Genomic DNA, 26,081 nt, shown 5'->3' on the forward strand with positions numbered 1-26,081 from the left:
TTTTAGAAACCAAAATAATTAGTTGCAATAGTAACTAAATTAGAGACCATTTTAGAAACTAAAACAAAAATTGGTTTCTAAATTAGTTTCTATTATTGTTAAATAGTTTCTAAATTGGTATCTAATTAGCAACCAAGGTTTTAGAGACCAAATTTAGAAACTAAATAATTGGTAGTTAAAACCTGATTGCTAATTAGATACCAATTTAGAAACTATTTAACAATAATATAAACTAATTTAGAAACCAATTTTTTGTTTTAGTTTCTAAAATAGTCTCTAATTTAGTTACTATTACAACTAATTATTTTGGTATCTAAAAATTAGTTTCTATTTGATGATTTTCTTGTAGTATATATATATGACGTGGACAAAGTCGTGCCAACTTGTTTACATTTGTAATTTTTTTGAAAGCAATCCGTAAAAACAGAAAAAAAAAATATAGAGAAGAAAGTATGTTAATGGATGTGATCTGAGGTGTATTAGCATGTATTATAAAAAGTTAGGGATACAATTAATATGATCTCAATGACCTGAATTATAGCAAAACATATATTTATATTATCATTTCTGGCATTTAAGTAGGAGCAACAGAATAGAATCAGATACAAAGTTTATTACTAAACCAATGAGGAATAGAATCAGATTCAAAGTTCTATACTAACTCAAGATCAGATACAATCCTTCTGGTATGCATATATATATATATATATATATATATATATATATATAGTTAGGAGCTTTGAGGATTGAAGAATAGCAACAGCATGTACTCAAGCAAAAACAGTGGGAAGCAAAGGATCTTAGGGTTCTTGAACAATAGTGGATTCACATGTTCGGGGAAGGGGAACAACTCCATGTATATGAGCTGCGTCAAGCTTCCAGGTGGAAGGCTGCTGAGTATTTATTGCCTTGGAAAAAGGGTTTTGGGCTGCTTCAAGAAATGCGTTTGCCTGCCTCTGCCCAAGTGTTGCATCATATGCTGTGGTTGCTGTGCTTGTTCTGCTTGTTGTCCTTGCTAACACTCACACCTTCATCTCTTATAACTCTTTCACTAAATTTCTGAAAATGGTTTATTAAAATTTGTCATGTTGGAATGGAATTAAGAAATTATTATGTAAGTTTAAAAATTTATTTTATTATTAAAAAATATTTAAATAATGAATTATGATATTTTCTTTTGAAGTTTGAATTAATTAAACTTTTTAATATATAATATTTATAATTACTTATATCTTTAATAAAATTTAAAAAATATAGTAGAAAATAGTTTTGTGTTAAATTAAAATAAATTTATTAAATATATTAAAATTTATGAAAATAATAAGTATTATTATATATATTTGTTATTTTGTATAATTATATATATTTTATTGATATTATAATTTTATTTTATTATTTTTATTATTTATAATTACATGTTGTTATTTATAGTATAATTAAATATTTTTGAAATTGTTAAATAAATTTAGCTAACATTTAATTTTGTATATTGTATTATATAATTATACTAATAATTATAATAGTAATAAATTAATTAATATGCAAGAATATAGTAATAATGTAATTATATTCAAACCAAAACTCATTGGACACTCTCACCATATGTTGAGAATGGATACATATTTAGGTAAAATGCAAAAATACAAAAGTATTAAGTTGAATCAATACTCAATCTCTTTATTAACATAATCAAGACAAGAGTCAATACTCATAAAGATACATTGATTATATATTATAATATTTAGTATTTATAAAATGAATTATTATTGTTTTCAATTTATTTCTTAGCTAAATATTTTATATTTTATTTATTTCTCTTTCCTTTTCACATCCTTTTCACATGCCTATTTTCTTTCTCTCTAATTTTTCCATTACCAAATAAAGCATTAATTTCCATATATTTAAGATAAGTTTTGGGGGTATAGATAACAAAAAAAGTAACCATTATTTATATATATATATATATATATAAAGACAACTTATTTATAATTAAAAAAAGTCAAAATAAAAAATAATGATGTGTGTATTTTATTTTTTATAGCTAAATTAAAATTAATATAAACATTAAATTTTAGTCTTCTAAAATAAAATAATTAGATAGAGAATGTGTACAAACTAGTTTCTTTAGACATTTTAATTGTACGACTTAGATAAAAAAAATTGTAGTTAGGGACAGTTTACTTTTTATAATACTTTATAATTTCTACTTATTATTGTATTACTTTTACTTAATTATTACATTGATTTTATTTAATTACTACATTTTTATTTTGCTATATTTTATACGTACACATATAATGGGATATACTCCATTATATAATACATAATTAGGTCTAAAATATTTCATATTTTTATAATTGCTAAATATAGTTTTATAATAAATATAACATAATTAAAAAATAGAGAAAAAAAAATCTTTTCATGACTCAATGAGGTGAAGAAAAGAAATTCTAACCACTTTCTCTTTCCATCAATTAAGAGCTCTTTAATTTGCACTTCAAACATAAATTGGATGAACTATACCTAAGGAATGAGACAAGTTTTCATCTTATCCACCATCAATGAGGATAAGTATTGAGGTCGGGGAAAAGCAAGTAAAGATGAGCATGTTGCAATATGCAGACGATACTCTATTTTTATGTAAAGCCTCAATCCAAAGTGTTCTGATTTTAAAGGCTATTCTGAAGTGTTTTGAATTTGCATCTGCCCTTAAGGTTAACTATTCCAAGAGTAAGGTTGGTGGAGTGAGAGTGAATATAAATCAGTTGTTCGCCTCTATCCTTAATTGTGACATTATGAAGGCACCTTTCAGTTACTTGGGGGTGATGGTAGATGGGAATCATAAGAGGTGTGCATTTTGGGAAGGTATGCTCACTAAGTTACGGAATAGGTTGAGCGCGTGGAAAGGGAAATCCCTCTCTTTGGCAGGCAGATTATGCCTTATCAAATCGGTACTTACGTCCTTACCGCTCTTCTATGTTTCCCTATTTTGTATGCCGACAACTGTGATGAGGGAAGTGAAAAGGATACAAAAAAAACTTTTTATGGGATTGGGGGTCAGAGAACAGGAAAATTGCTTGGGTGGCGTGGGATAAGATATGTCAATCGAAAGATAAAGGTGGATTAGGGGTCATTGATATAGAAAAGTTTAACTTGGCTCTTCTAGGAAAATGGATTTGGAGACTTAAGTCTGAAGAGAGAAGTGTTTGGAAGGATATTCTAGAGTCTAAGTATGGTGGGTGGAGGGGATTAAGATCTCAAGGTCAGATTTGTAAGGAGTCGATGTGGTGGAGGGACCTTAGGAAGGTATGGTACTTAGAGGGGTGGGGTAATGATTTTGAAGGCAGAGGTCGGTGGGAAGTAGGTGACGGGAAAGAAATCAGGTTTTGGGAGGATAAATGGTTGGAAAACATTCTTCTACTACATAAATTCCCTAGGCTCTTTTCAATCTCCTTAGATACTGATTGTACTCTCTCACAAGTTGGGGTTTGGAATAATAATATTTGGTCGTGGAAGCTGCGGTGGAGAAGGAATCTTTTTGTGTGGGAATCTAGTCTGGTTGATGTTCTGTTGCAGTTGTTGGATAACAAAAGGTTAACAAGAGAGGGTGGAGTTAAACTCGATAAATGGCTCTGGAAGGATGTGGATAACATGGATTTCTCTGTGAAAGCAGCATATAAGTGTCTCATGGGGGAGACGTCTGTAGTGGGTGAGGATTTATTCGTGAATTTTTGGACTCTAAAGACATTACCTTCGGCACAATTTATGTCTTGAAGGGTGGTATGTAATGTCATTCCCACTAAGGACAATCTTTCGAGACGTGACATACCTTTGATGAGTGATCGGTGCCCTTTGTGTGGTGCGGAAGAAGAGTCGGTAAGACACTTATTTTTTGAATGTTGGATCTCTTGGAGAATTTGGGGTATGTGTCTAGAGTGGTTGGGGTTCCCTTCGGTGCTACATCGTGATCCACAAATGCATTTTAGGATGTTCAAACCTATAGGCTTGAACCATGCAGTTATCAGGTGCTGGGGGGTATTTAGGTTGGTATTGTGAGTGAAATTTGGAATCACAGGAATAGGGTTGTGTTTGAGAATGGGCAGGTGGATCTAGTGGAGGTTTTTATCGTGACACAAAGGAAGGCTTGGTCTTGGGTCACAGTAAAAGAAAAATTGGTTGTTTTCTCTTATTCAGACTGGTGTTTGAAACCTCTTTGTTGTATGAGGTATTTGAAAGACTGATTCCTTGTATTATTTAACTAACGATTTGTTTCCAGTTTTGGTAGTCGTGGTGTGATTTTGTGCAGGTTTCATCGGTAACTCCTATTTGAAAAGGTTGGATTGAGGTTTGGAAGGTATTGTATGTCTGTGCAGGCTGTCTTGGTCATTTCTTTTTTGGCAGGGTAGGATTGAGGATTTTGTTCTGAATTGTGATAAAGGAAGTGACTTTATGTATGCTTATCGGTTTGGTGTTGGAATCTTTATGATGTCTGAGCTGTGGCAAATGGATATGTGGTACCTTTTGATTACGGGTATGGTGATTGGGAAACTGGTAAGTGCTTTTTGCAGGTATCTTTGGCTTATGCATCCTTCTCGTAGGATCGGGTTGTTGATGTTAACACTTGGGGTTTTGGTACAACTCAACCTGCTACAAAGATATGGATTAGTTGTTGGATGTTATGTCTTGTATTGGTTTGTTGTGTTTGACACTTGGGTATGGTAATTCAGCCTGTTGCCAAAGACTTTTGTTTAGTTGTTGGATGTATTTAGTTGTTGGATGTATGTCCTTGATTGAGGGTGTGACCTATTTGGTAGGGTGAGGTAAGTGTATTTGTTGGATTTCTTTATCTTGTCTGGAATTTTATATTTGATCTGTAGTGCAATGTTTGTCGGATCCCTGGTTGACAGGGTACTAGAAAACTTGGTTTTGGAGTTTTGTATAAGGGTTGGGACACCCCTGAAGTGTCTCATTTTATTTTATTTATTTATTGCTGATAAAAAAAATATAAAAAAATCAATGAGGATAAGAAGCTGAAACTTGGTTCTCTAAATCTTCTACTGTGTTTCTGTCATGCTTCCTTTCAATCATATTTTTTTATAAAAGAATGAAGGTTGCATGATTTTTACCTCACTCCCTAAAATACAAAGGTTTTGCCAACCAAGTTTATACCTCAGTCTCAGCTAAATCCTTTAAAGGGAAGAGCAAAATCGATATTGGTACAAAAAAATTATTTTCATTTATATTTGTCATGATTCTCCACCACAGTTGCCTCGGTTGTTGTCAGTAGCAATGAAACACTGCATGAGAACAAAATAGTTAAATTCAAATAATAATAATAATAATAATAATAATAATAATAATAATAATATGTTTGTCTCTACAATGAACATGGCTTGTATTCACCCTTGGTTTGTATTCACCCTTGGTTTGATATTTCTTGGGTTTCTTTTATTATTGATTGAGATGGATAGAGAGTAGGAGGTCTACTAGTTGATATGTAGATAGAAAGGCTCTTTTTTGAAAATCCGTTTTCTTGTATAAAGGTTGGACCACCCTGAAGTGATTTCATTTAATTTCATTGCTATTTGCTGATAAAAAAAAAACTCTTGATTTGATATAAGATTTAAACTTGTGCAGTTCATAAAACAACCTCAGTTTATAAAGCTTTTCCAATACTCTATCCACAAAAAATATGTGATGATATGATTTTTACCTGGCTGCATCTACCAAAGCTGTTCTAACAATTTTTTGGATGAGTGACCAACTTTGAAAACAGCAACACCGCGCCCGATAGTTTTGATAGGCGTTCCTGTGTTTTTTCTTTATCAAACATGGCAGAACTGTTTTCCATAGCTGTCCTTAGCTACAAAAGAATTATGATAATTAAACATTGTATGACTAATTCAACAACTTTTTTAGTCACACGAAAGCCATCTAGATAATGGCAAATATTATCATGACATGTGAACTCTTTGAAACTGAAATATCATTATGTATAATTTTAAAATCTACAGACGGACATCACTTGATCTACATAGCTGCAACATTAGAAACATTAAGGTATGCACAAAACACTAAATGGCATGAGCCCACTAAACATAAAATAACTGTTATGAAATCTATAAGAAAATAACTGCAACATAATATATATATATATATATATATATATATATATATATATATATATATATATATATATATATATATATATTACTCAGCAGAATGTTTTAGAATACTTGAAAATAAATTGTGTGCACATAAAAATGTAATGTTTCAAAGATTTCCATTCATATACATATACATATATATAGGATTTTTCTTGTGATGGGTTTGTCATGAATCGTTAGTTCATAGATTTGTATTGCTCACAATAATGAAAAATCTAGTTGGTTCTGGAGTTTTCTCAGATTTTGTATTGGATAGAAATTAATGGGATTGTGTGATCTAGATCTGTGAATGCGTGAATTCTAAAAGAGTGAATAACTAAATTATGATTATAGTTGTTTGAGTTTGTGAGTGATGAAGCATGTAGCATGAACTAACAGGATGAAGTTGTTGATTTAAATAATTTGCAGTGATGAAGCAGTGCTGTTTAAGATAGATGATGCAGTAATAAAAGCTGAGGGTGAGTGCATGCAACAAGCTCAAGATCATGACCTGAAAGGTGCAGCAACATCGTTTAGCCTCACAAACTGTACTTGCTGATGAGTGTTAATTTAGCATAGAATGTAGAAGATGCTTCCACATCATTTTGATGGCATATTAGGATATTGCGTTTTGTGGTTAAAAGTTTGCAGCAGTCTTATATGCGAAGCTAGAGTTATTTACACAATTTCTTTCACACAATTCTTTTTCTTTTCTTGTAGTCATGAATGAAAATAATGTATTCTTGCTCCTTTGATGCCTGATTCAATGAAAGGAATGAACAGATTAGGTTTATGTTCAGAGTCAAATATTGGAACATCACAAAAATTCTTTTACCATATCTACATACACCTCAGAAAAATGGCAGTTCATCCTCAATAAAAACAAAATATATTCTTATAGAATAACTTACATTTCTCTCTCTTGATATTGTTTTCGATTTCGTGTGATGTATTTTTCATAGACTTAAGAAAAAGCTATTGTTACAGTAATATTACATAGAACAAAAGTTATACTTTGAAAATGAGGGTATACTTGTATACAACCCTAGAATGGCTTTTGGAATAAGGAGAAATTGACTTGTAACATTAAAACGAATAGCTAAACTTGGGAAATAAGTTGTGAATCTATTATGACAGTAGGTTTTGAGATTGAGTTATTCTCAGCATTGAGTTGTTATTCATTGAAAGGTGAAACATGTGTAGGAACCCTAATAAACAGGACCACGCCAAGTAAAGAATACCTTGAGTTGAAAAGCAAAAAGTAGAGAAGAAAGTATGTTAACTGAGGTGTATTAGTATGTATTATAAAAAGTTAGGGATATAATATGATCTCAATGATCTGAATTATAGCAAAACATATATTTATATTATCATTTCTGGCATTTAAGTAGGAGCAACAGAATAATAGAATCAGATACAAAGTTTATCACAAAACCAATGAGGAATCAGATACAAAGTTCTATATCAGATACAATCCTTCTGGTATGCATATATATATATAGTTAGGAGGTTTGAGAATTGAAAATATCACAGCATTGGCATTAGCAACAGCATGTTCTCAAGCAAAAACAGTGGGAAGCAAAGGACCTTAGGGTGCTTGAACAATAGTGGATTCACAGGGGGGAAGGGGAACAACTCCATGTATATGAGCTGCGTTAAGCTTCCAGGTGGAAGTGTGCTGAGTTTCTACTGCATTGGACAAAGGGTTTGGGGCTGCTTCAAGACATGCCTTTCACTGCCTCTGCCCAAGTGTTGCATCACAACATGCTGTGGTTGTTGTGCTTGTGCTTTCTAACACTCACCTTCATCCCTTATAAGTCTTTCGCTCTTAATTTATAATTATATAATAATCATGTATATTTGGTGATTGAAATTTGTAATGTGATGGTTGAAATAAAATGTGTAAGATTAAAAATTTATCTTATTATTAAAGAAATATTTAAATAATGAATTGTGATATTATTTTGTTTTTTTTAAGTTTGAATTAATTAAATTTTTTAATATATAATATTTATAATTACTTTTATTTTTTAATAAAAAAATAAAAAATATTATAGAAAATAGTTTTGTGTTAAATTTAAATAAATTTATTAAATATGTTAAAATTTATGAAAATAATAAGTATTATGTTGGACAAATGTACCCAAATGTGTCTAGTTGTTCATGGGAATAACTGAACAAGAAATTAGTTATGATCCTTCTAGAATTTGGTGTGATATATATACTATGTTCATAAATGAAATTCAAGCATTTTTCTATTAGTGTGTTTTGTCCTTTTTTATCACGTATGTGTCAAGAAAACATTATATAAAGCTCTGTAATATTATTCTTTTGATGAGAGGGTGATTTCAAAAATTATAATTTAAAGTGTGTTTAAGTTAAAAAAAATAAAAATTAATTTATTTCATAAATAATTTTAATTTTTTTATAATAAAATATATTATTTGAATAATAAATTTTAAACTAAATTGAATTTCTATAAATTTATTAAAGCAATTTTATTATTTAAAATAAAATTTAAGTTTCTACATATAAACATTTTTTTAAAAATGTTTCATAATTTTCTCATTTTATATTTATTCCCTTTTTTTCATAATTCTTATTTAGTTCGATTTTACTTTAGTTGTATCTACTCAATGTTAATTTAGCTTTGATCAATATATTATTGGTTCCACATTATTTTTACACTTTCCTAAGTCGATCATTTTTTTAGGCCAAAGTTCATCAAGAAAATTTTCTATCGAAATCGTGGGTTATTTTTATTTTTTTTATTGATGTAAGCTAACTAGTTTATTTTTCGGTTTAGGTTAGTAAGAATTTTCTTAATCGACTTCAAGAATGTTTTCAATTGATGTAAAACATTTTTTTCTCATTGAGTCAATTAGGATTATTTTAGTTAATGTTTGATAGATTTCTTTTTAATTTACATTGATTATTATTATTATTATTATTTAAATGTAGGTCAATGATGTTATTCAAAGTTTTTTCAACTAACATTGACATTATTATTTTTATTTTAACTCAATTAGAGTTTGTTTTTATTGACATTAATTTTATTAATATATATTAGAGTGTTTCTATTGGTGTGAGAACAATATATAATCTCCAACAAATTCATTCCAGTAATAAGAAATAGAAAGCACACGTAGTAAGATAAAGATGAAAAAAATATAAAAAAAAAAAAACAAAATAGATTGATAAGTTGAAAAACATTTCATTACTATAACAATTTTATTAGAGATATATTAGAGATAAAGATAAAAAAAATTACAATAACAATTTAAATATTGAAAAATAATTAACTACAAATTTTTGATAATTACCAATTTAGAAACTATTTATTAATAATAAAAACTAATTTAAACATACCAACATAATAATTATTTATTTTTGTCTCTAAAACTAAAATCAACAAAATCATCAAGGTTGCCAACCTCACGACAAGGACCAAGCGGTGCGCACCATCATCTACCAATCTGACATGCGCACCACAGACCTAGTTGGAGGGTGTTATAGGTATGGGTAATCATACATTCAATCTATGTATCACATTTTTTATATAACCATATTAAAACTCTCAATGTAGTATAGACATTGATACAAATACGGATACGGACACAAAGATATATATAATTTCTAAAATATAGGACAGAAATTTATGTGCACAAGTATGTTTCAGATTTTTTTTTTTTAACATAAAGATGTTTTTCATGACTGGTTCAAAAAGATTTGTTCTTTATTTTTATAATCATAATATATACAATAAATTTGAGTTTTTGAAAAATTAATGTATTTCTCTTTTTTAAAATTGTGTTAGAACCCTACTAGAATTGTCATAAATCCAACAAATGTTTTTTGAATTGGACATTTCATTTATATGTATCTTACGAGTGTCTTAGAAGTTTTGGTGAAGAGTAGTGTCCGAATCTCATAAATCTCAATACTATTATTTTTATTTTTTTATATTATTTAATTTTAAACTTATCATTTACTATATATATTTATTTCTAAATTCATAAGATTTGTATGGAGCATAACGGTATTGAAAGTTAGAACATGTGTAGGAACCCTAATAAACAGGACCACGCCAAGTAAAGAATACCTTGAGTTGAAAAGTACAGAAGAAAAGAAAGTATGTTACCACCTTTGAGAATTGAAAATATCACAGCATGAGCACGAGCATTAGCAGCAGCATGAATTGTTTCTCAAAATCATTGTTAAATAGAAGAATGTGCATCAGTGTAACACAAAAACTCAGTACATCTTCTACTGTGTTTCTGTCAGGCTACCTTTCAATCATATTTTTTTTTATAAAAGAATGAAGGTTGCATGATTTTTACCTCACTTCCTAAAATACAAAGGTTTTGCCAACCAAGTTTATACCTCAGCCTCAGCTAAATCCTTTAAAGGGAAAAGCAAAATCGATATTGGTACAAAAATTATTTTCATCATTTGGTGAAGCAGTTTAGAGGTCCAAATCATCCATATCTGGCACCCGACTAGGAGGTTTATATTTGTCATGATTCTCCACCACAGTTGCCTCGGTTGTTGTCAGTAGCAATGAAACACTGCATGAGAACAAAATAGTTAAATCCAAAAAATAATAATAATAATATGTTTGTCTCTACAATGAACATGACTTGTATTCACCCTTAGTTATATAAGATTCAAATTTGTGCAGTTCATAAAACAACCTCAGTTTATGAAGCTTTTCCAATACTTTACACAGAAACATGCGATGATATGGTTTTACCTGGCTGCATCTACCAAAGCTGTTCTAACAACTTTAAGAGGATCTATTATTCCAGCCTTTACCATATCAACATAGATACCTGCTTTACAGAAAAAGCACCAACTAAGCAGCATAATGAGATAACTTCAAAACCATCATTCAGTAATAAGTATTCAGAATTTACATTTTAGAAAGATAGTAGCTGATAACGGGAAGCACAGTACTAACAGGTGGCAAATAATGATGGTAATGGATTTCTGTGTCATCTTATATATGCAAACTAGTATGGTAACAAACCTTTAGCGGCATCAAAACCTAAATTATGATCATCTTGTTCCAATAATTTGCTGTGGACCAAAGCACCATCAAAACCAGCATTGGAAGCTATTGTAAATGTAGGCGCCTATAAATAACATGCATTGTCAGAGGATGAAAAACTACCAAACAAGTAAAAATGTCATTATCAAGAAGAGAGAGCAATGCTTTATGCAACAATATAAAGTAGGGGTGAGAATGGTACTACCTTGAGTGCATTCTGAATAATCTGTACTCCTCTTTTTTCATCTTCATTTTGAGTTTGAAGGTTATCCAAGACTTTGGTAGCGTATAAGAGAGCGACTCCACCACCTAGTTCAAACAATTACATATTAACTTTGATAGATGAACGAGTCTTAGAGTGGGAATGAGAATACAAACTGCAAACCCTTGCCTCCTTGGACTTATTATCCCATCAGAAAGAAGGAAAAAATGAATTACCTGGAACAATTCCCTCTTCGACAGCAGCTCTAGTGGCATTTAAAGCATCTGTTACTCTATCTTTCCTTTCCCCAACTTCAACCTCACTAGCCCCTCCAACCTGAACATTTAGTTGCATCTTCCATGTGAGGTAATGAATATAATTAATCATTATAGACTAATAATTTTTAGGATGAGTGACAAACTTTGAAAACAGCAACACCGCCCGATAGTTTTGAAAGCCGTTCCTGTGTTTTTTCTTTATCAAACATGGCAGAACTGTTTTCCATAGCTGTCCTTAGCTACAAAAGAATTATGATAATTAAACATTTTAATTGTATGAATAATTCAACAATTTTTTTACTAGAAGTCACATGAAAGCCATCTAGAGAATGGCAAATATTATCATGACATGTCAACTCTTTGAAACTGAAATATCATTATGTATAATTTTAAAATCTACAGACGAACATCACTTGATCTACATAGCTGCAACATTAGAAACATTAAGGTATGCACAAAACACTAAATGGCATGAGCCCACTAAACATAAAATAACTGTTATGAAATCTATAAGAAAATAACTACAACATAATATATATATATATATATAAATTACTCAGCTGAATGTTTTAGAATACTTGAAAATAAATTGTGTACACATAAAAATGTAATCTTTCAAAAGAAAAGATACCTGTTCACATCTCTCTTCAATGGCCTTCTTATCCCCACCACCATGTAGAACAATAGTGTCATCAACGGTGACAGTAACCTGTTGCACATTATAATAGATTATATATTATATAACAGTTTGAAGAACCAAATATTACTTATCTTGGTACTTGGTTCAAGCCACATACCTTTTTTGCAGTGCCAAGCATTTCTGGTTGGACTTTATCAAGAGACAAACCACGCTCTTCAGTGATGACCTGTTTTCAAAATCATCATAACCTTTTTCATAACATACAACAAGCTGTAGCCCCAATTGCTAGACCTTGAATAGATTAGTTGCTATTAAAATCTTGAAAAGTAAAAAGAAGGCACCCAATGGGAACCCAAATGCAGCATATGACAAATAAAATCTGGATAGAAAACAACCTCTCCTCCAGTAAGAGTTGCAAGATCATCTAGATTTGCCCTTCTACTATCCCCAAAACCAGGAGCTTTCACAGCACAAACCTAAAGTTAAGAAACTTGAAATCAAAGAATGAGGAAAACAAGTATATACACACAAAAAAATTCCAAATAGCTTGTCATATTAAGGTCAAACATATAAGACATTTTACAAATACAAAAATAATACTTACCTTAAACAAACATGCAAACAAGAAAAAGAAAGCATGCACCAGATACACACACTTTAAAACTACTACCAGAAAATTCACTTTTGGTAGTCAAAATTCTTCTACATATATTAAAGTTTACTATATATTTCGATAAATAGGTGGGACTTGAGAATCTAATACGTCTCCACTCATTTATATTTATGTATATGCATTTATAAATAAAAATCTTATCATTCCTAAAGGTTTTAAGCATGGAATTTTCTCACTTCCAAGTAAATAGTATTAAGTGATTGAAACCTTAGGAATTTGGGACATTTTTCAAGGGAATTTAGATGCAAGGAAAGATGATAATGACAGTAAACAGACAATGCACAGTTTGAACTAACTTTATGTAGCCACTTGCAGATGGGTGGTATTGTCTTTAGTTTGTTGTTCTATCTACTCAACACTAATCCTCAAGTAACATCAAAACCCAACATAAAATGGAGGGAAACAAAATGGAAGATAAAGAGACAGGAGAACAAGACAAGAAAGCAAATTCAAGTAGCAGGCAGTAGGGTTGGGCAAAATGCATAAATTGAACTAAACTATTTTAAAACTAAGTTAAACTTTAAAAGTGGATCAATAGAACTGATTGTATAAGTTTTTAAATGAATTGAATTGAATCATGGTTTGAGTGAACTAAATCAAATTGAACGAGTATAAATTGTTTTGAATTGCTAGAACTATATTAATTGTTTGAATTATTACCAATAGACATTTTATACTAAAGTATATTTTCCAATCTCATAAGTTACAGTCCAGTTTGGTTCTATTTAGAAACAATTAAGCTTTTAAAGACTAAACTAATATAACAATTCAATTCAGTTTTCTTTTTCAACATTTCAGTTAAGGCAAAGAGCTGTGATATGGATCACCTTAAGCCCAGCACGATGCTTGTTGAGTATGAGCATAGCCAATGCATCACTCTCTACATCTTCAGCAACAACTAGGAGTGGTCTTTTATTCTGATTAACATTAAAATAGTAAAGTAAATAATGAGAATGCAGAAATTGCAAATGAAAATGAGCACACTGAATCAGGAATAGTTTATCCACCGTTACTGCAAGCTCCAGTGTTTTCAGCAGTGAATTCATGTCTGAAATTTTCTTGTCATGGATGAGAATGAAGGGGTTCTCCAATTCCTAACAAAATCAAAATTAACGTTATTGATATAACATAATTCTGAACGCAAATAAAGTAAACCAAATTGAATGAACCTTTTCATTTGCATGATGTGCATCATGCTTAAATAAAACCAAGACACTTTTGTCAAATTAAATCAAATAGCTAAGCATGAAGCCATTAATAACAAATATCAACAAAAAACCACTTTGAAAAATGAAAATAGGTTTTGAGAAATGAACGGAACCCTATGTTCCTACCAATGACTACATGATAGTAAGATAGAAAAACAGAAAGACTACTTTGACAGAGGAAAGGTAGGAACTTCACAGTAGACAAAGTAAACTTTGCAATACATACTCATACACTAAAAATAAGAGAACATTTGTCACACCATCATTAGATGTTAATCAAAGGTTGATCTACTGTAATACAACATACTACTTCATTTTCTGAGAATGTTTGACATATTACGTATGTAACAAAGAATAATTGTGTGCTTACACATTTGCGGGTCTTCTGGTCAGTAATAAAATAAGGAGATATGTAGCCTCTGGTTAGCTTCATTCCTTCTACCACTTCCAACTCGTTATCCAAAGTATTCCCGTCCTAAAAGTTTTAAAATTATAGATACCCTGGACTGAAACTATGGTGTGTAATAAGTTCACAAAAATGAGCTATATTGCTTACAGCAACAGTAATGACTCCCTCCTTCCCAACTTTCTCCATTGCCCTTGCTATCAATTCTCCAATATCACGCTCCCCATTTGCAGATATAGTTCCAACCTACTTGTCAGAAATTAGTAGCAATAAACAAAATATAACTGGTATAATGAATGACAATTAATTTATCCATCAGGAAGATAAGTAGCAGTATAGCTTCTTTTATAAATAAAGGGTAACTAATGCCAAAAATATTCAATGCCTATGAACCTATAATTAATAATAGGAGGCAAGCAAGAGGCATATCATGTAGTAAATCAATTTTCTTAACCAAAATGTACTCAGTGAATGAAATGTTTTCTTGAGAAAAAAACTCTTGAACCTGGGTTATCTCTTCTGGTGTACTTATCATCAATGCTCTGCTTTTCAAGTCAGTAATTACAGCATCAACTGCCTTATTTATTCCACTTCGTAAATCCATAACATTTACGCCAGCAGCAATTGATTTGCATCCTTCTGTGAGTATTGCCTGAGTCAAAACAGTTGCACAAGTTGTACCTGTAATCAAAGAAGAAACATCGACCTGTAAGATTTATGAATGGTTACAAAAAAGAAAAGGGAATAGATAAAGGAAAATATAACTATGTTCGTCTCTCTAAGTTTTCCACCTAAAATGAAATAGGGTGGAAATTTTCAGAGGAGATTATCATAATATTTTCAAGCATATTAAATTATAATATTAGAAAAATATTAATTCAAGAAACTTAATCAAAGAGTAATAATAACCACCATTGGGCATGATCTTCTTAGTTATATATTTTTCTCATTTGTTTGTTAAGATGTTTAAGATCACTTAAGCAAGTTATATATCAAATCTGTTTAAGAAACACCATCCTCAGGGACTACTGGTTGATGACTAATTTACAGACAAGTCTCTGTTAATTACCCTGAGATTGAAAAAGATCTCAATTCTTCAGTCCCAGAAGATGCTTTTAGAGAACTTATAATGAAGTACTATTATCAGGAAAAATAAAAACTCAAATGAGCAATGATGGGACACTTTCAACATAAAAGGTTAGGGTTTGAAAGAAAAGTAATCACCATCTCCAGCAGCAGTGTTGGTAGCCTTGGCCACCTGCTTGACAAGATCAGCACCGACATTTTTGGCTTTGTCATTAAATTTGATACTTTTAGCCACAGTCACACCATCCTTCGTGATCCTGGGATTCCCACGGCTTCTCTCAATTATCACATTGCGACCCTGATTCAACCAATTCAAAACAGAAGAGAAAACAAGAAAGTTACCCCTCATCACATCAACTTCTCTTGTCAACCTTTCTCATCCAGACTCATTACAACAACAATAATGAATAACTTTGAACCACACAAAAATTACATATATCTATTAAAACATCCAAACTTGTCATCCAAATTCCATACAAGCAAATAACGAACTACCAAAAGGACAAGTTAGAGACACGTTGGCAAAATTGAATTCAACAACAAAATAAGGCCATGGCAATATAAATCTGTGTGTGTGTTACCTTGGGTCCCATGGTTACTTTCACAGCATCAGCAACCTGAGTTACACCTTGGAGGATTGCAGCACGAGCCCCAACCCCAAAGTTGATATCCTTGCTCACAAAATTTCTGCTTGACAACACCCTACCATATACCTGTCCCCAAAAATCAAGTCAATTCCTCTGTCACTCAGAGTGAGATTACTGACACCCTTCTAAAAATTTTGTACTATAATGATATAACAAAACAAATCTATGGCAATTGAAAATGCAGAAGCAAACTCAGTTTCATCCACTACACAGCAAAGGAAAGAATAAAGGGAAGATTCTTACGAGGTTCTTGGCGGAGGAAGAAGCTACTCTACGAGCTAATCGATACATTGCAATTGCAGTTTGCAGCAACAATTGATTTGGAAATGAAATCAGAAATGGCGACCAATGGAAGAAGTAGGGCTTTGCAGAGGGTTTAAGCTTTTTTTCCTTCTCTTTGTTGCTTCTGGAAAACTGTTTATACTCAAGGGCAAATTCTTCCCTGCACCCCCATCATTTCTTCCGACACCTCTTACTTTGAGAAATATCAAAATTATCCCTTAGTTTTTTGGTATATTACATAATCTAGAATACAAAATATGTATTTTGAATTATACAATCCATAATACAAATGTTGCGTTACTAATTACACAATGTAAAATACAAATGTATTTTACATTGAATTATATAATTTGAAACACGAATTTTGCATCTTGGAAAATTTATATTGTGGATTGCTAAATTACTAATACAAATTTTTCATTCAAATTGCATATTATAAAATATAAAATTTGTATTTTGGATTGTAAAATTCTAGATTATTTAATCCATGAAATCTCTTGATTCTGTATTCCAGAACTAAAATATATATATATATATATATATATATCAAGATAATTTTAATATTTTTAAAAGTAAGTAATGCAAGAGGAAAATATGAATTTTGTAAAGGAAAAATTTGCAATAGTCTAGCCATATTTAGTCACATAGCCCAACCTAATAAGAAAATGGCTCCTTTTATTCAGACACCCTTGTTTATTAAATACACTCTCCTTCTGTTTCTTATTAAAATGACATATTTACCCTTTTCCTCCATATTTCCAATCTATTTTTAAGAATTTTAAGAGAATAAAGATATGTTAAAAGAAAATGTTTTTTAAAATTTTAAGAAAATAAAAAAAAATTATTTCCAAAATTTAAAAAGAAAAAAAGCTTTATTATAAAATATATATATATATATTTTTTTTTACCTTCATAAAAGTATTTTAAAAAACATTAACAAATAAAGGGGTCGAGCTATTATTTTAACTCTTCTCGGTAGTTTATTATTATGTCAAACAACTCATCACTTAAAAAATACTAATAAATTACAAAGATTAAAATAAATAAAAATTGCAAGTAAAAAATGGAAATAAAATATTGAATACCGTCAAAATATAAAAATGGACTTTATAATATTCTTTGTCCAAATAATCATATTGATAATTACAATTTTCATATTATTATGCAATATATGTGTACATGTATTATAATTATGTGTATACAATATACAAATAAAATTACTTATTTATAAACTTTTTTTAATAAAATCCTAGAACAATCAATCAATCAATCTTATAAGTTTGATCTATAAATGTCAATCAATATGTTTAATAATAAAAATAAATAAATAATTATATAAATTTAATATATTTTATTAGAAAATCATTAAATAAAAGATAAAAATAATTAGTTGTTAAAATAATTAAATTAGACATTATTTTAAAAATTAAAAAAAGTTATTAATTTTTAAATTAGTTTATATTAATCATAAATAGTTTCTAAATTGAAATTTAATTAATTATTAAAAAATATGTAGTTAAATAATTTTGTAATAGTGATATTTAAAGTTGATTGATCATTTAGGCAAACCCTATTAAAATAAGTTAAATCTAAAATATATTACACAACACTTGAATCTGAATCATGTTCCTTGCCACGAACAAGCATTTAATCATCATTAATACCAAATCAAAAATCAGAAATTACAACATAGTGAAAAAAAATCAAGAAAAAAAGAGAAAAAAAAAATCATAAAACCACAATATGTATATGTATATATATGTGTATATATATGTGTATACGTATGTATCAGTATTTATACGGTCCATTTCCAGACTTTGAACCTCACATCCACTTCGCACGCCGTATTCTCTACCGACGCCGACGCCGGTTTCTCGCCGTCGGGGAGAGTCACGGCGATGTCGTCGCATAAAACGGTGATTCCGACGCCGGGGGTTTGGAGTACGCTCATCTGGGCCTCCACCTTCGTCTCCAACTTCACCTTTAGCGCCACCTCGCTCTTGCTCTTCGCGCTCCTCTTGAGTTCCGTCACGGTGTCGCTCTGCACCTCTTCCTCGGTGCTGGTGACGTGGGCCTGGAGCACGGTAGTGTTCCTCTGGTGGTGGAGGAAAGAGGGGATGGTGGCGGTGGCGAGCGTGGCGTCGGCGTAAAGGAGGGAGACGGAAGTGGGATCGTAGGAGAAGAGGATGTTGTGGTTGGGGTTGGTAGTTGAGAGAGTGAGGTCGAAGCTGGCCTTGAAGGTGGAGGGAGAGGTGAGGTTGAAGTAGGAGAGTTTGAGGGAGGTGACGGAGAATGAGGGGCGTTGGGGGTGGCAGAGGAAGTAGAAGACGGTTCCGGCGCCGCCAATGAGGAGGAGGAGGAGCAGGAGGATGAGGAGGAGGTAGCAGCAGAGGGTGGAAGCACAGCCGCGGCTGCTGCGGCGGCGGGGCGGTTGGGGGCGGTAGGTGGGGCGATTGGCGCCAGAAAGCTGGGATTTTGTTGCCGGGAATGTTGGCTTGGTGGTTTTGGCAGAAGGATGAACCCTATCAGTCATGGTGGTTTTGGTTTTAGGTTTAGGGCTTCAAATGGAGAGAGAATTTTAAGAAAATTGTGAGGTGCGTGAATTTATGATGTGTGGATTAACGTTAAAAGATGTAGTTAAAGTGAATTTGAAGGGTGCTTGAGTGTGATACCTTGAAACAAGAGATGCCAACATTCCAACACAATCTTCTTTCACTCACTCTCAATATGGTATTACATGCATGTATTCTTTGGTTATACTTCTATTATTGTTTCCTTATTTAGGTTTTAGGGTTTAGAATTTACACTAATAAAATTTTTAGGGTTTAGAATTTAGCGTTAGTAGAGTTAGTTGATTCTGATGAAATTTTTATTAGTTTTAGGTCTGACAGAATCTTTATTAGTCAGATGTTCAATAGTTAATATGATAGTTTATCTCTTAGAATTTAGAGTTTATAATTAGTTGATTTCGAGAAAATTTTTATTGGTTTTAGTCATTATACAGTCCGACTGAATCTTTATTAATTAGGTGATACTTGATTTTTTTTATTTTAATTATTTTTTCTAATAAAAAAACTACATTCATACATCTTATATCTTATATGGGAAATTTTTTGCCACTTATTACTAGAAATGAGATGCTTTTTAATATTATTACTATCCACAGCCAAAAATTGATCAGATTTCCTCATTTGAAGTGATCTAAGGTACAATGTGTTTACGAAATGAATGAAGATGAGAAAAAGACACATAAGATCCCATTAGGGTAAGCAGTCCCATAGAAAATAACACAGTGAAAGTTATGTAAGAAGTAACCAACCAGCTAATGCCAAATTGATTCATTATCTTATTCTTTTTTTTTTGTTCACTGAAATTGATTCCACACCTTCCATTACTTCTTTTACTTTTCTACCTTTTATATTCATTCATCTTTAATTCAACTGCTAAGTAATTCACCAAAAATAACAAAGTTTAGTTTAATAGCTAAATTAGTTGTTAACTAAAAGTTTTATAACTAATTAGATACTAATTTGAAAGTTATTAATTAATAATAAAATTTTCTTTAGATTAAATGATTTTTTTAATTTTTTAAATACTATTTAATTTAGATAATAAATATTAATTATTTTTTGCCATTAAAATAATCTCTATAACAATTTAGAATCATCAAATACTGTTAACATTCATGATAATCTAATTCTTCTTGTGATATGTCCCTTTCCTCTGAGATGTGTTTGAAAAAATAAATGGTAGAAAAAACGTTTTAAACAATTAAATAATTATCGAATAATTGTCTATTATTCTATTATGCAAGCACTTATGTTAAGTTATTTTTATATATATTTAAAAATAAAATATGTTAAACTGATTTGGAAGCTATTCACACGTTTAAAAACTCTAGTTCAATCTATTTTGTAGAAAGTTTTATGTTCAACTTTCATTGTGAAAACCATTTTAAACTGGTACAATTATGAATAAGATAAGAGGTTTCTGAGCAGTATATTTGAGATATTTATAATTGAAAATATATTTTATTTCCAAAAACTTGCCAGAAAAATAAATTCTTACAAGCTATTTAGTTTTTATAAATTATTTGACTAAATTATTTTAAGCGTGCCAAAAATATGAGTACTGCTTCTGAACGCTCTGCAGACAAATATATTCTCTACTTACCGATTTTTTTTCATGATTATTCAACACAAGTGGCAACCACAAAACTTCATATTGGGCTTAATTTCCATTCATATTTTGGGCTTGATTCCACCAAGGCCCAACTTCAACATTTAATTAGTTTTCTTTAGCCACCTCCACCTACTAGTGATCGGGTCTAGCAGACAAATTACAGCCCAACAATGTTAATCTAAGGGCTTCTTCTTCCTGCTCCCCTACGTTTTTCTTCCTACACCTCAACAATTTTTTAAATCCCGAAACTGGCATTGACCTTTTATTTGAAAAAGGGCACCATGGTTACCGGAAATCGGGATCTGAGAGTGTGCTACGGATTCATCAATCTAGAACTGAATCATTTTTTTTTTGGATGAGGGAATGTTCCGAAAGCAAATTTTGCATAAATTATTGATTTCCAGATTGCTGAATCCGGAAGCCTAATTCTGCTATGGATTGATGGATCCGGAATGTTTTTTTTAATGATGGATTTTTGAATGTGAAATGTATATTTTGAATTACGGATTGGTAGATCCAAAATTTTATTGAAAGTACCAATTCGAAATTTTTTCGGATTCCATAGTCCATAATGCAAAAATATAAATACAGTTCAAGTGCATTTTAGGATTTTTTAAAAAAAAATAGGGACAGTTTGATCTTTACATAATGCAGGAAGAAAAATGTAGAGGTGCATGAAGAAACTGCCTAATCTAAGAGGTCCAATCTCTTCACCTAAGTCCAACTTAGGTGTTTTTTTTTATGTTTTTTTTGTTGTCACTCACATTTTTTCTTCACACACCAACCCCTATATTGTAGATTTAAGAGTTACATATCTTATTTTATTTCAAATCTATCTAAAATAAATTTATTGAATGGATATTTTGTCATAACAAGAAGATATGAAAAATGAAATTGAGACTTTAGTGTTGAATAAGACTTGTAATAAGTACACACGAATGATGGGATCCAAACCATGTTGCACACGAATGACAATGCATATAAACCATCATGTTTGCATAATATCACTTTAGTCAATTTATGGGTAATCCCATTTAAAAGTAATTTCGAGTAGTTAAAACTTTGATATTTAAAAACTATCTAACAATAATAAAAATTAATTTAGAAATAAAAAAATTTTGTAGTCTTTAAAATGGTCTTTAATATAGTCACTACAGCAATTAATTATTTTTTGTCTTTAAAATTAGTTTCTATTTCATGATTTTTTTTTGTAGTGTTTATATTATTTTGGTGATTCTTTCTTATTGGGTCAAGTTAAAGAGCTGAGCCATGTTTAGAAGTGTATTACCTTACTCTTGATTATTGATTAGTCACACTAACTTTTGTTTAAGTGTATTTGACTTTGTGACATCGGTCAGTATAATAACCAAATATCGAATATCGTGCAGGTCCTACCAGTACATTTACAAATTAAATTAAATTTATTTATCAGAAATAATTAATTTTACATTCCCAAAAAGTATTGACTTAGTGTGATGAGGTGAATTTATGATAAATATATAAAAGTGGAAACATTGGAAAAAGATGGGTTTGGAGAGTTATTTTCAAATTGTACGAGAATGCAGTTTATGTGAAGTGCATTATTTGTGTTCACTTTCTCACTGCAAATAATTTAACCCAACAACAAGGCTTTGTCATTTTCAAAATTTAGTACCAAAAATGAAGGATCACCCAAATCACCGACAATTTTCAAACGTGTATTGTGTGGTCACACCTTTTTCTCATGCTAATATTTCATCAACTACTCAAAATTAAATCATTTTTATAAATTAGCTATCCACCCAACTCATTTTATCATCTTAATTAACATTATTTCAATGCATTGCATTCAAATTATTATATGTTGTTGGGTTAATTAAATTTTAAGTTTATAATAAATTTAAATATTTCAATTAAGTTCATATTACAAATGTTCGTTTCAATATCTACAATACTTATATTTTTCTTTTTTTATTTGTTGTTTTATATTGTCATAAACTGAAGTGATATGACAATTTGATTTTGTAGTCACAACTTTAGATATAACAATAACAATGAATGTATAAAATAAATGAGATTTACATCACTTATTCACTAATTGGATTCAATAGAAAAATATAAAAAGTTTAGACACTCAATAGAAAGAATTTTTTAATAAGAATTTAACTAAATATAATCAAATTTATCAGCAACTTAAATTTTGGAATTTCATTAATAATGATGATGAATAGTTCATCAAACTTTAAAGAGATCGAAACGTCTTCTTAAAATTGGAGTGAAAGCCAATAAGATAACTTCCAAAATAGGTTAATCCAACAAAAAATAACCATAATGACGTACATCAATATAATAGGATTTTATTTCCGCTGCTAAATGCAAATGAGGATTAATCTGATTGGATTTTTTTTATATTCAATCCTTCCTTTTTGTTGTCTTAGTGGAAGATACCCATTAGATAATAGTTTTTTTTGTTGTCTTTTTGTCTTTTTTTTAAACTCTAATTTTAGTTGCTTAGGCTATTATTAGGGGTTTATTTGCTTAGTCTCCCATGCTTTTATTTTCTTTTTTATTTTTAAAATTTATGATATTTTTCATGATGATAGTACTATCTCACATGAGTTTATACGTTTTATAGAAAAAACTTAAATCTTGATTATGTTGTTTCTTATTTTCTTTATACATATACACAAGTAACAAGGATCTAAGATAATAACTATGTGAACCTAATTAATGAAAAAATTAAATGATATAGACTCATTATAAAAAATATAATGTTTTTGAATACTTAATAAAATAATTTGTTAATAAAAAATTTAGTTAATAATACCTAATTTTATGAGGGTTTCAAACTTAATTAAATCTATAATCTATATTCAATAATTTCACGATATTTTCTTTGGGGAAAAAATTCCCTAATTAAGAAATGGTTGGGTTTCAACTAAGAGTTAAGGGTGATTTAGTGTATAAGAAGGATAAACTGAATATAGAAAGAAAATAAACACTTCACGAAGTTGAAAAAATACTAAAAAAATTGTAACTGTTCTACAACTATAATATGTAAAAGTTAAATTAAGTTGAATTAAAAAATAAAGATTAAAAAAAAGGATGTGACAGTGATACATGGCTAATTTGATTTGTAGTTAAATCATGTTCATCTTTAATTAGATGAAATGAATGTGTCTTCATTATGTCAATTACAAATTGATACTTGTTTAACGTTAACTAATCATATTATTTGCATCGTAATTAGAGGTAATTAAGCTGACATTATTTGAGATTAACGTTGCACTTTCCTATCAAATGTATAAAAAAAACTGCATGAATTTATATGCCCTAATGAAACCAAATTAACAAATATTGAAGGTTATAGTAAATAACTTTTGTGTTTTATTTATAAAAGGGTTTTAAAATACATTAGAAAAACATTTTTAGTGATTATTTTTTAGAAGAATGTGTGTTTTAATTCATAATTTTATTCTGAACTTATGAATAACGAAACTATTTTTTAATCATGTTATAAAATTTATTTGATTAAACATCAAACATACTTTTAGGTTTTTTATTCGGAAGTTCGTGTTTAAATATATATATTTTTTAATCCGAATGCTTAACCTTGATTTAGCTTATTTTATTTTTTTATGAATTACGTGCTTAAATTAAATATATGATTATTTTTTCTAAAATAAATAAAAGCTTAAATTATTTTAAGCACAAATCAAAATAAAAAATAATTAAAATTACAAAACTCGTGTTTTAATTCTTGGTTTTTTATTTTAATTACACAATTACAAAATCATGTTTTAAAACATAATTTTTTGTTTTAATTGTGTTTCGAACACAATTCACTTTTTTTTTTTAAATACATCCATTTCGATAAATATTTAAAAAAATTGTCCCATTCATATATATATAAAAAAAATCTTCTCTACTTGTGGTTCTTACTTGGTTTTGTCCATAATTAAAAGTGGAATAAAGGACCACTCAAACAAGAAGCTTCCCAGCAGCTATTTCAGAATTTGGTAAGCTTCAAAATTTCAACAAGAAGAAAATTTGACCATGAACTTGATTGTTGCAACCAGAAGAAATTCATTATTACATTGTTATATGTGGTTGTGGTTCTAAAGTAGGTTTGGTTTAGTGTTGAATTAAAGTTCCACAGAATTGAATTTTGAAAAGATTAAACACCTTATCTTATATTCTTATAATCCATAAAATACTCTTAATTTCTGTGAAAAAATTAGGTTTAAATTATTCATATTTTTCGTGAAGGATATGTGTGGTATGCTGATAAGTTGACTACTTTAAGATTTATTCATAAAGAATTATTTCATTGGTATAATAGGCTCTCATCCAGTCAGTTCTTAGAATTCTTTATGAATAAGTATAGTCTATCTGTGTTAACATATGAGTTTTGGTTTAATCCTTCCATATTTTTGTATATATATATTTTTTTTAATAATATTTTTTTTATGTGATGATAAATTATTGTTATTACTTTAGGTGTCAATATAATATAAATGAGATGTCAAGTAGCATAGTTATGCATGATTTTTTTTATAAAAAAAACAAAATCATTGATAATGTTTGACATTACTTCAAAGCCGGAAAGAAAACAGTAGAAAAAAAGTTATCAACATTTTCATTTAGTGTGAACCAACTTTCAATCTAAGATTCCTAGTTGAACTAAGTACTTAGGTTCTGATTTTAACATTATTTGATCAAATAGTTAAAATTTGTCTCTAAAGAGTATTTTTATTTCTCTACAATTTAAAATTGAAATGTTTGTTTTCTAAAATGAATAAATTTAAATCTTAATCTTAACAAATTGATATTTAATGTATTATTTTAAATTTCTAAGGTTCATTTTAGATCAAATAAATAATTCTTATTTTATAGTTTAAAAATTTGGAAGAACCAGTTAGCATAATATTACACATCAACAGTTAAGACAGCAATAGAATATTCTGTTAAACACTTAACTGATGTAATGATAAAAGTTAAAAATAGAACCTTTAGGTTTTGGTGTAACTTTTCTGAGATAAAAAACTTAGGTAGGAAATGAAAACCAAATTCTGCTTAAAGAAAAAGAAAATGTTATCCTTTGGGGTGATTACTGTGAACCATGAATATATGTGATCAAAGATTCAAAACAATCCCAAAAGTCTATGCCAATTCAATTTCTAATTTGGATTTGTAAATGTTCTTAGTTGTTATAAAGTACTGTGTAACCCAAAATCACATCATGGTGAAGGTGAATCATTACCTACCCAGATAAACTGAAAAGAAGGTCAAGCATTAAGGT

The 26,081-nt window shown here is 29.8% G+C and overlaps 2 protein-coding genes across 2 annotated transcripts; both read right to left on the reverse strand.

Moving 5' to 3' along the window:
* Positions 1 to 10,328: 10,328 nt before the first annotated feature.
* On the reverse strand, positions 10,329 to 16,762 carry HSP60-3A (heat shock protein 60-3A). Its single transcript, XM_068622396.2, has 17 exons — positions 16,580 to 16,762; positions 16,271 to 16,402; positions 15,828 to 15,987; positions 15,109 to 15,284; positions 14,754 to 14,849; positions 14,568 to 14,672; positions 13,997 to 14,083; positions 13,817 to 13,906; positions 12,712 to 12,792; positions 12,474 to 12,542; positions 12,308 to 12,385; positions 11,820 to 11,915; positions 11,635 to 11,734; positions 11,402 to 11,505; positions 11,176 to 11,281; positions 10,900 to 10,978; positions 10,329 to 10,714 (listed from the first exon to the last, which is right to left on the reverse strand). Exons 1-17 carry the CDS (start codon positions 16,625 to 16,627, stop codon positions 10,612 to 10,614), a joined length of 1,710 nt encoding a protein of 569 aa, XP_068478497.1. The 5' UTR covers positions 16,628 to 16,762; the 3' UTR covers positions 10,329 to 10,611.
* A 1,466-nt stretch (positions 16,763 to 18,228) lies between these two features.
* Positions 18,229 to 19,213, reverse strand: LOC137818788 (NDR1/HIN1-like protein 26). Its single transcript, XM_068622397.2, has one exon. It carries the CDS (start codon positions 19,149 to 19,151, stop codon positions 18,414 to 18,416), a length of 738 nt encoding a protein of 245 aa, XP_068478498.1. The 5' UTR covers positions 19,152 to 19,213; the 3' UTR covers positions 18,229 to 18,413.
* Between the last annotated feature and the right edge of the window lie 6,868 nt (positions 19,214 to 26,081).

The sequence above is a fragment of the Phaseolus vulgaris genome, chromosome 10, assembly GCF_051622355.1.
Source record: "Phaseolus vulgaris cultivar YP4 chromosome 10, ASM5162235v1, whole genome shotgun sequence".
In the NCBI taxonomy this organism is placed as follows: domain Eukaryota; kingdom Viridiplantae; phylum Streptophyta; class Magnoliopsida; order Fabales; family Fabaceae; genus Phaseolus; species Phaseolus vulgaris.

Excerpts from the sequence above, each read along its gene's own strand:
- HSP60-3A (XM_068622396.2), bottom strand. The coding sequence starts at position 16,627 with ATGTATCGATTAGCTCGTAGAGTAGCTTCTTCCTCCGCCAAGAACCTC. Across the intron at positions 11,916-12,307 it reads TTGAAGAGAGATGTGAACAG|CTAAGGACAGCTATGGAAAA; the intron begins GTATCTTTTCTT and ends ATTCTTTTGTAG. Across the intron at positions 10,715-10,899 it reads GCTTTGGTAGATGCAGCCAG|TGTTTCATTGCTACTGACAA; the intron begins GTAAAACCATAT and ends GTTCTCATGCAG.
- LOC137818788 (XM_068622397.2), bottom strand. The coding sequence starts at position 19,151 with ATGACTGATAGGGTTCATCCTTCTGCCAAAACCACCAAGCCAACATTC.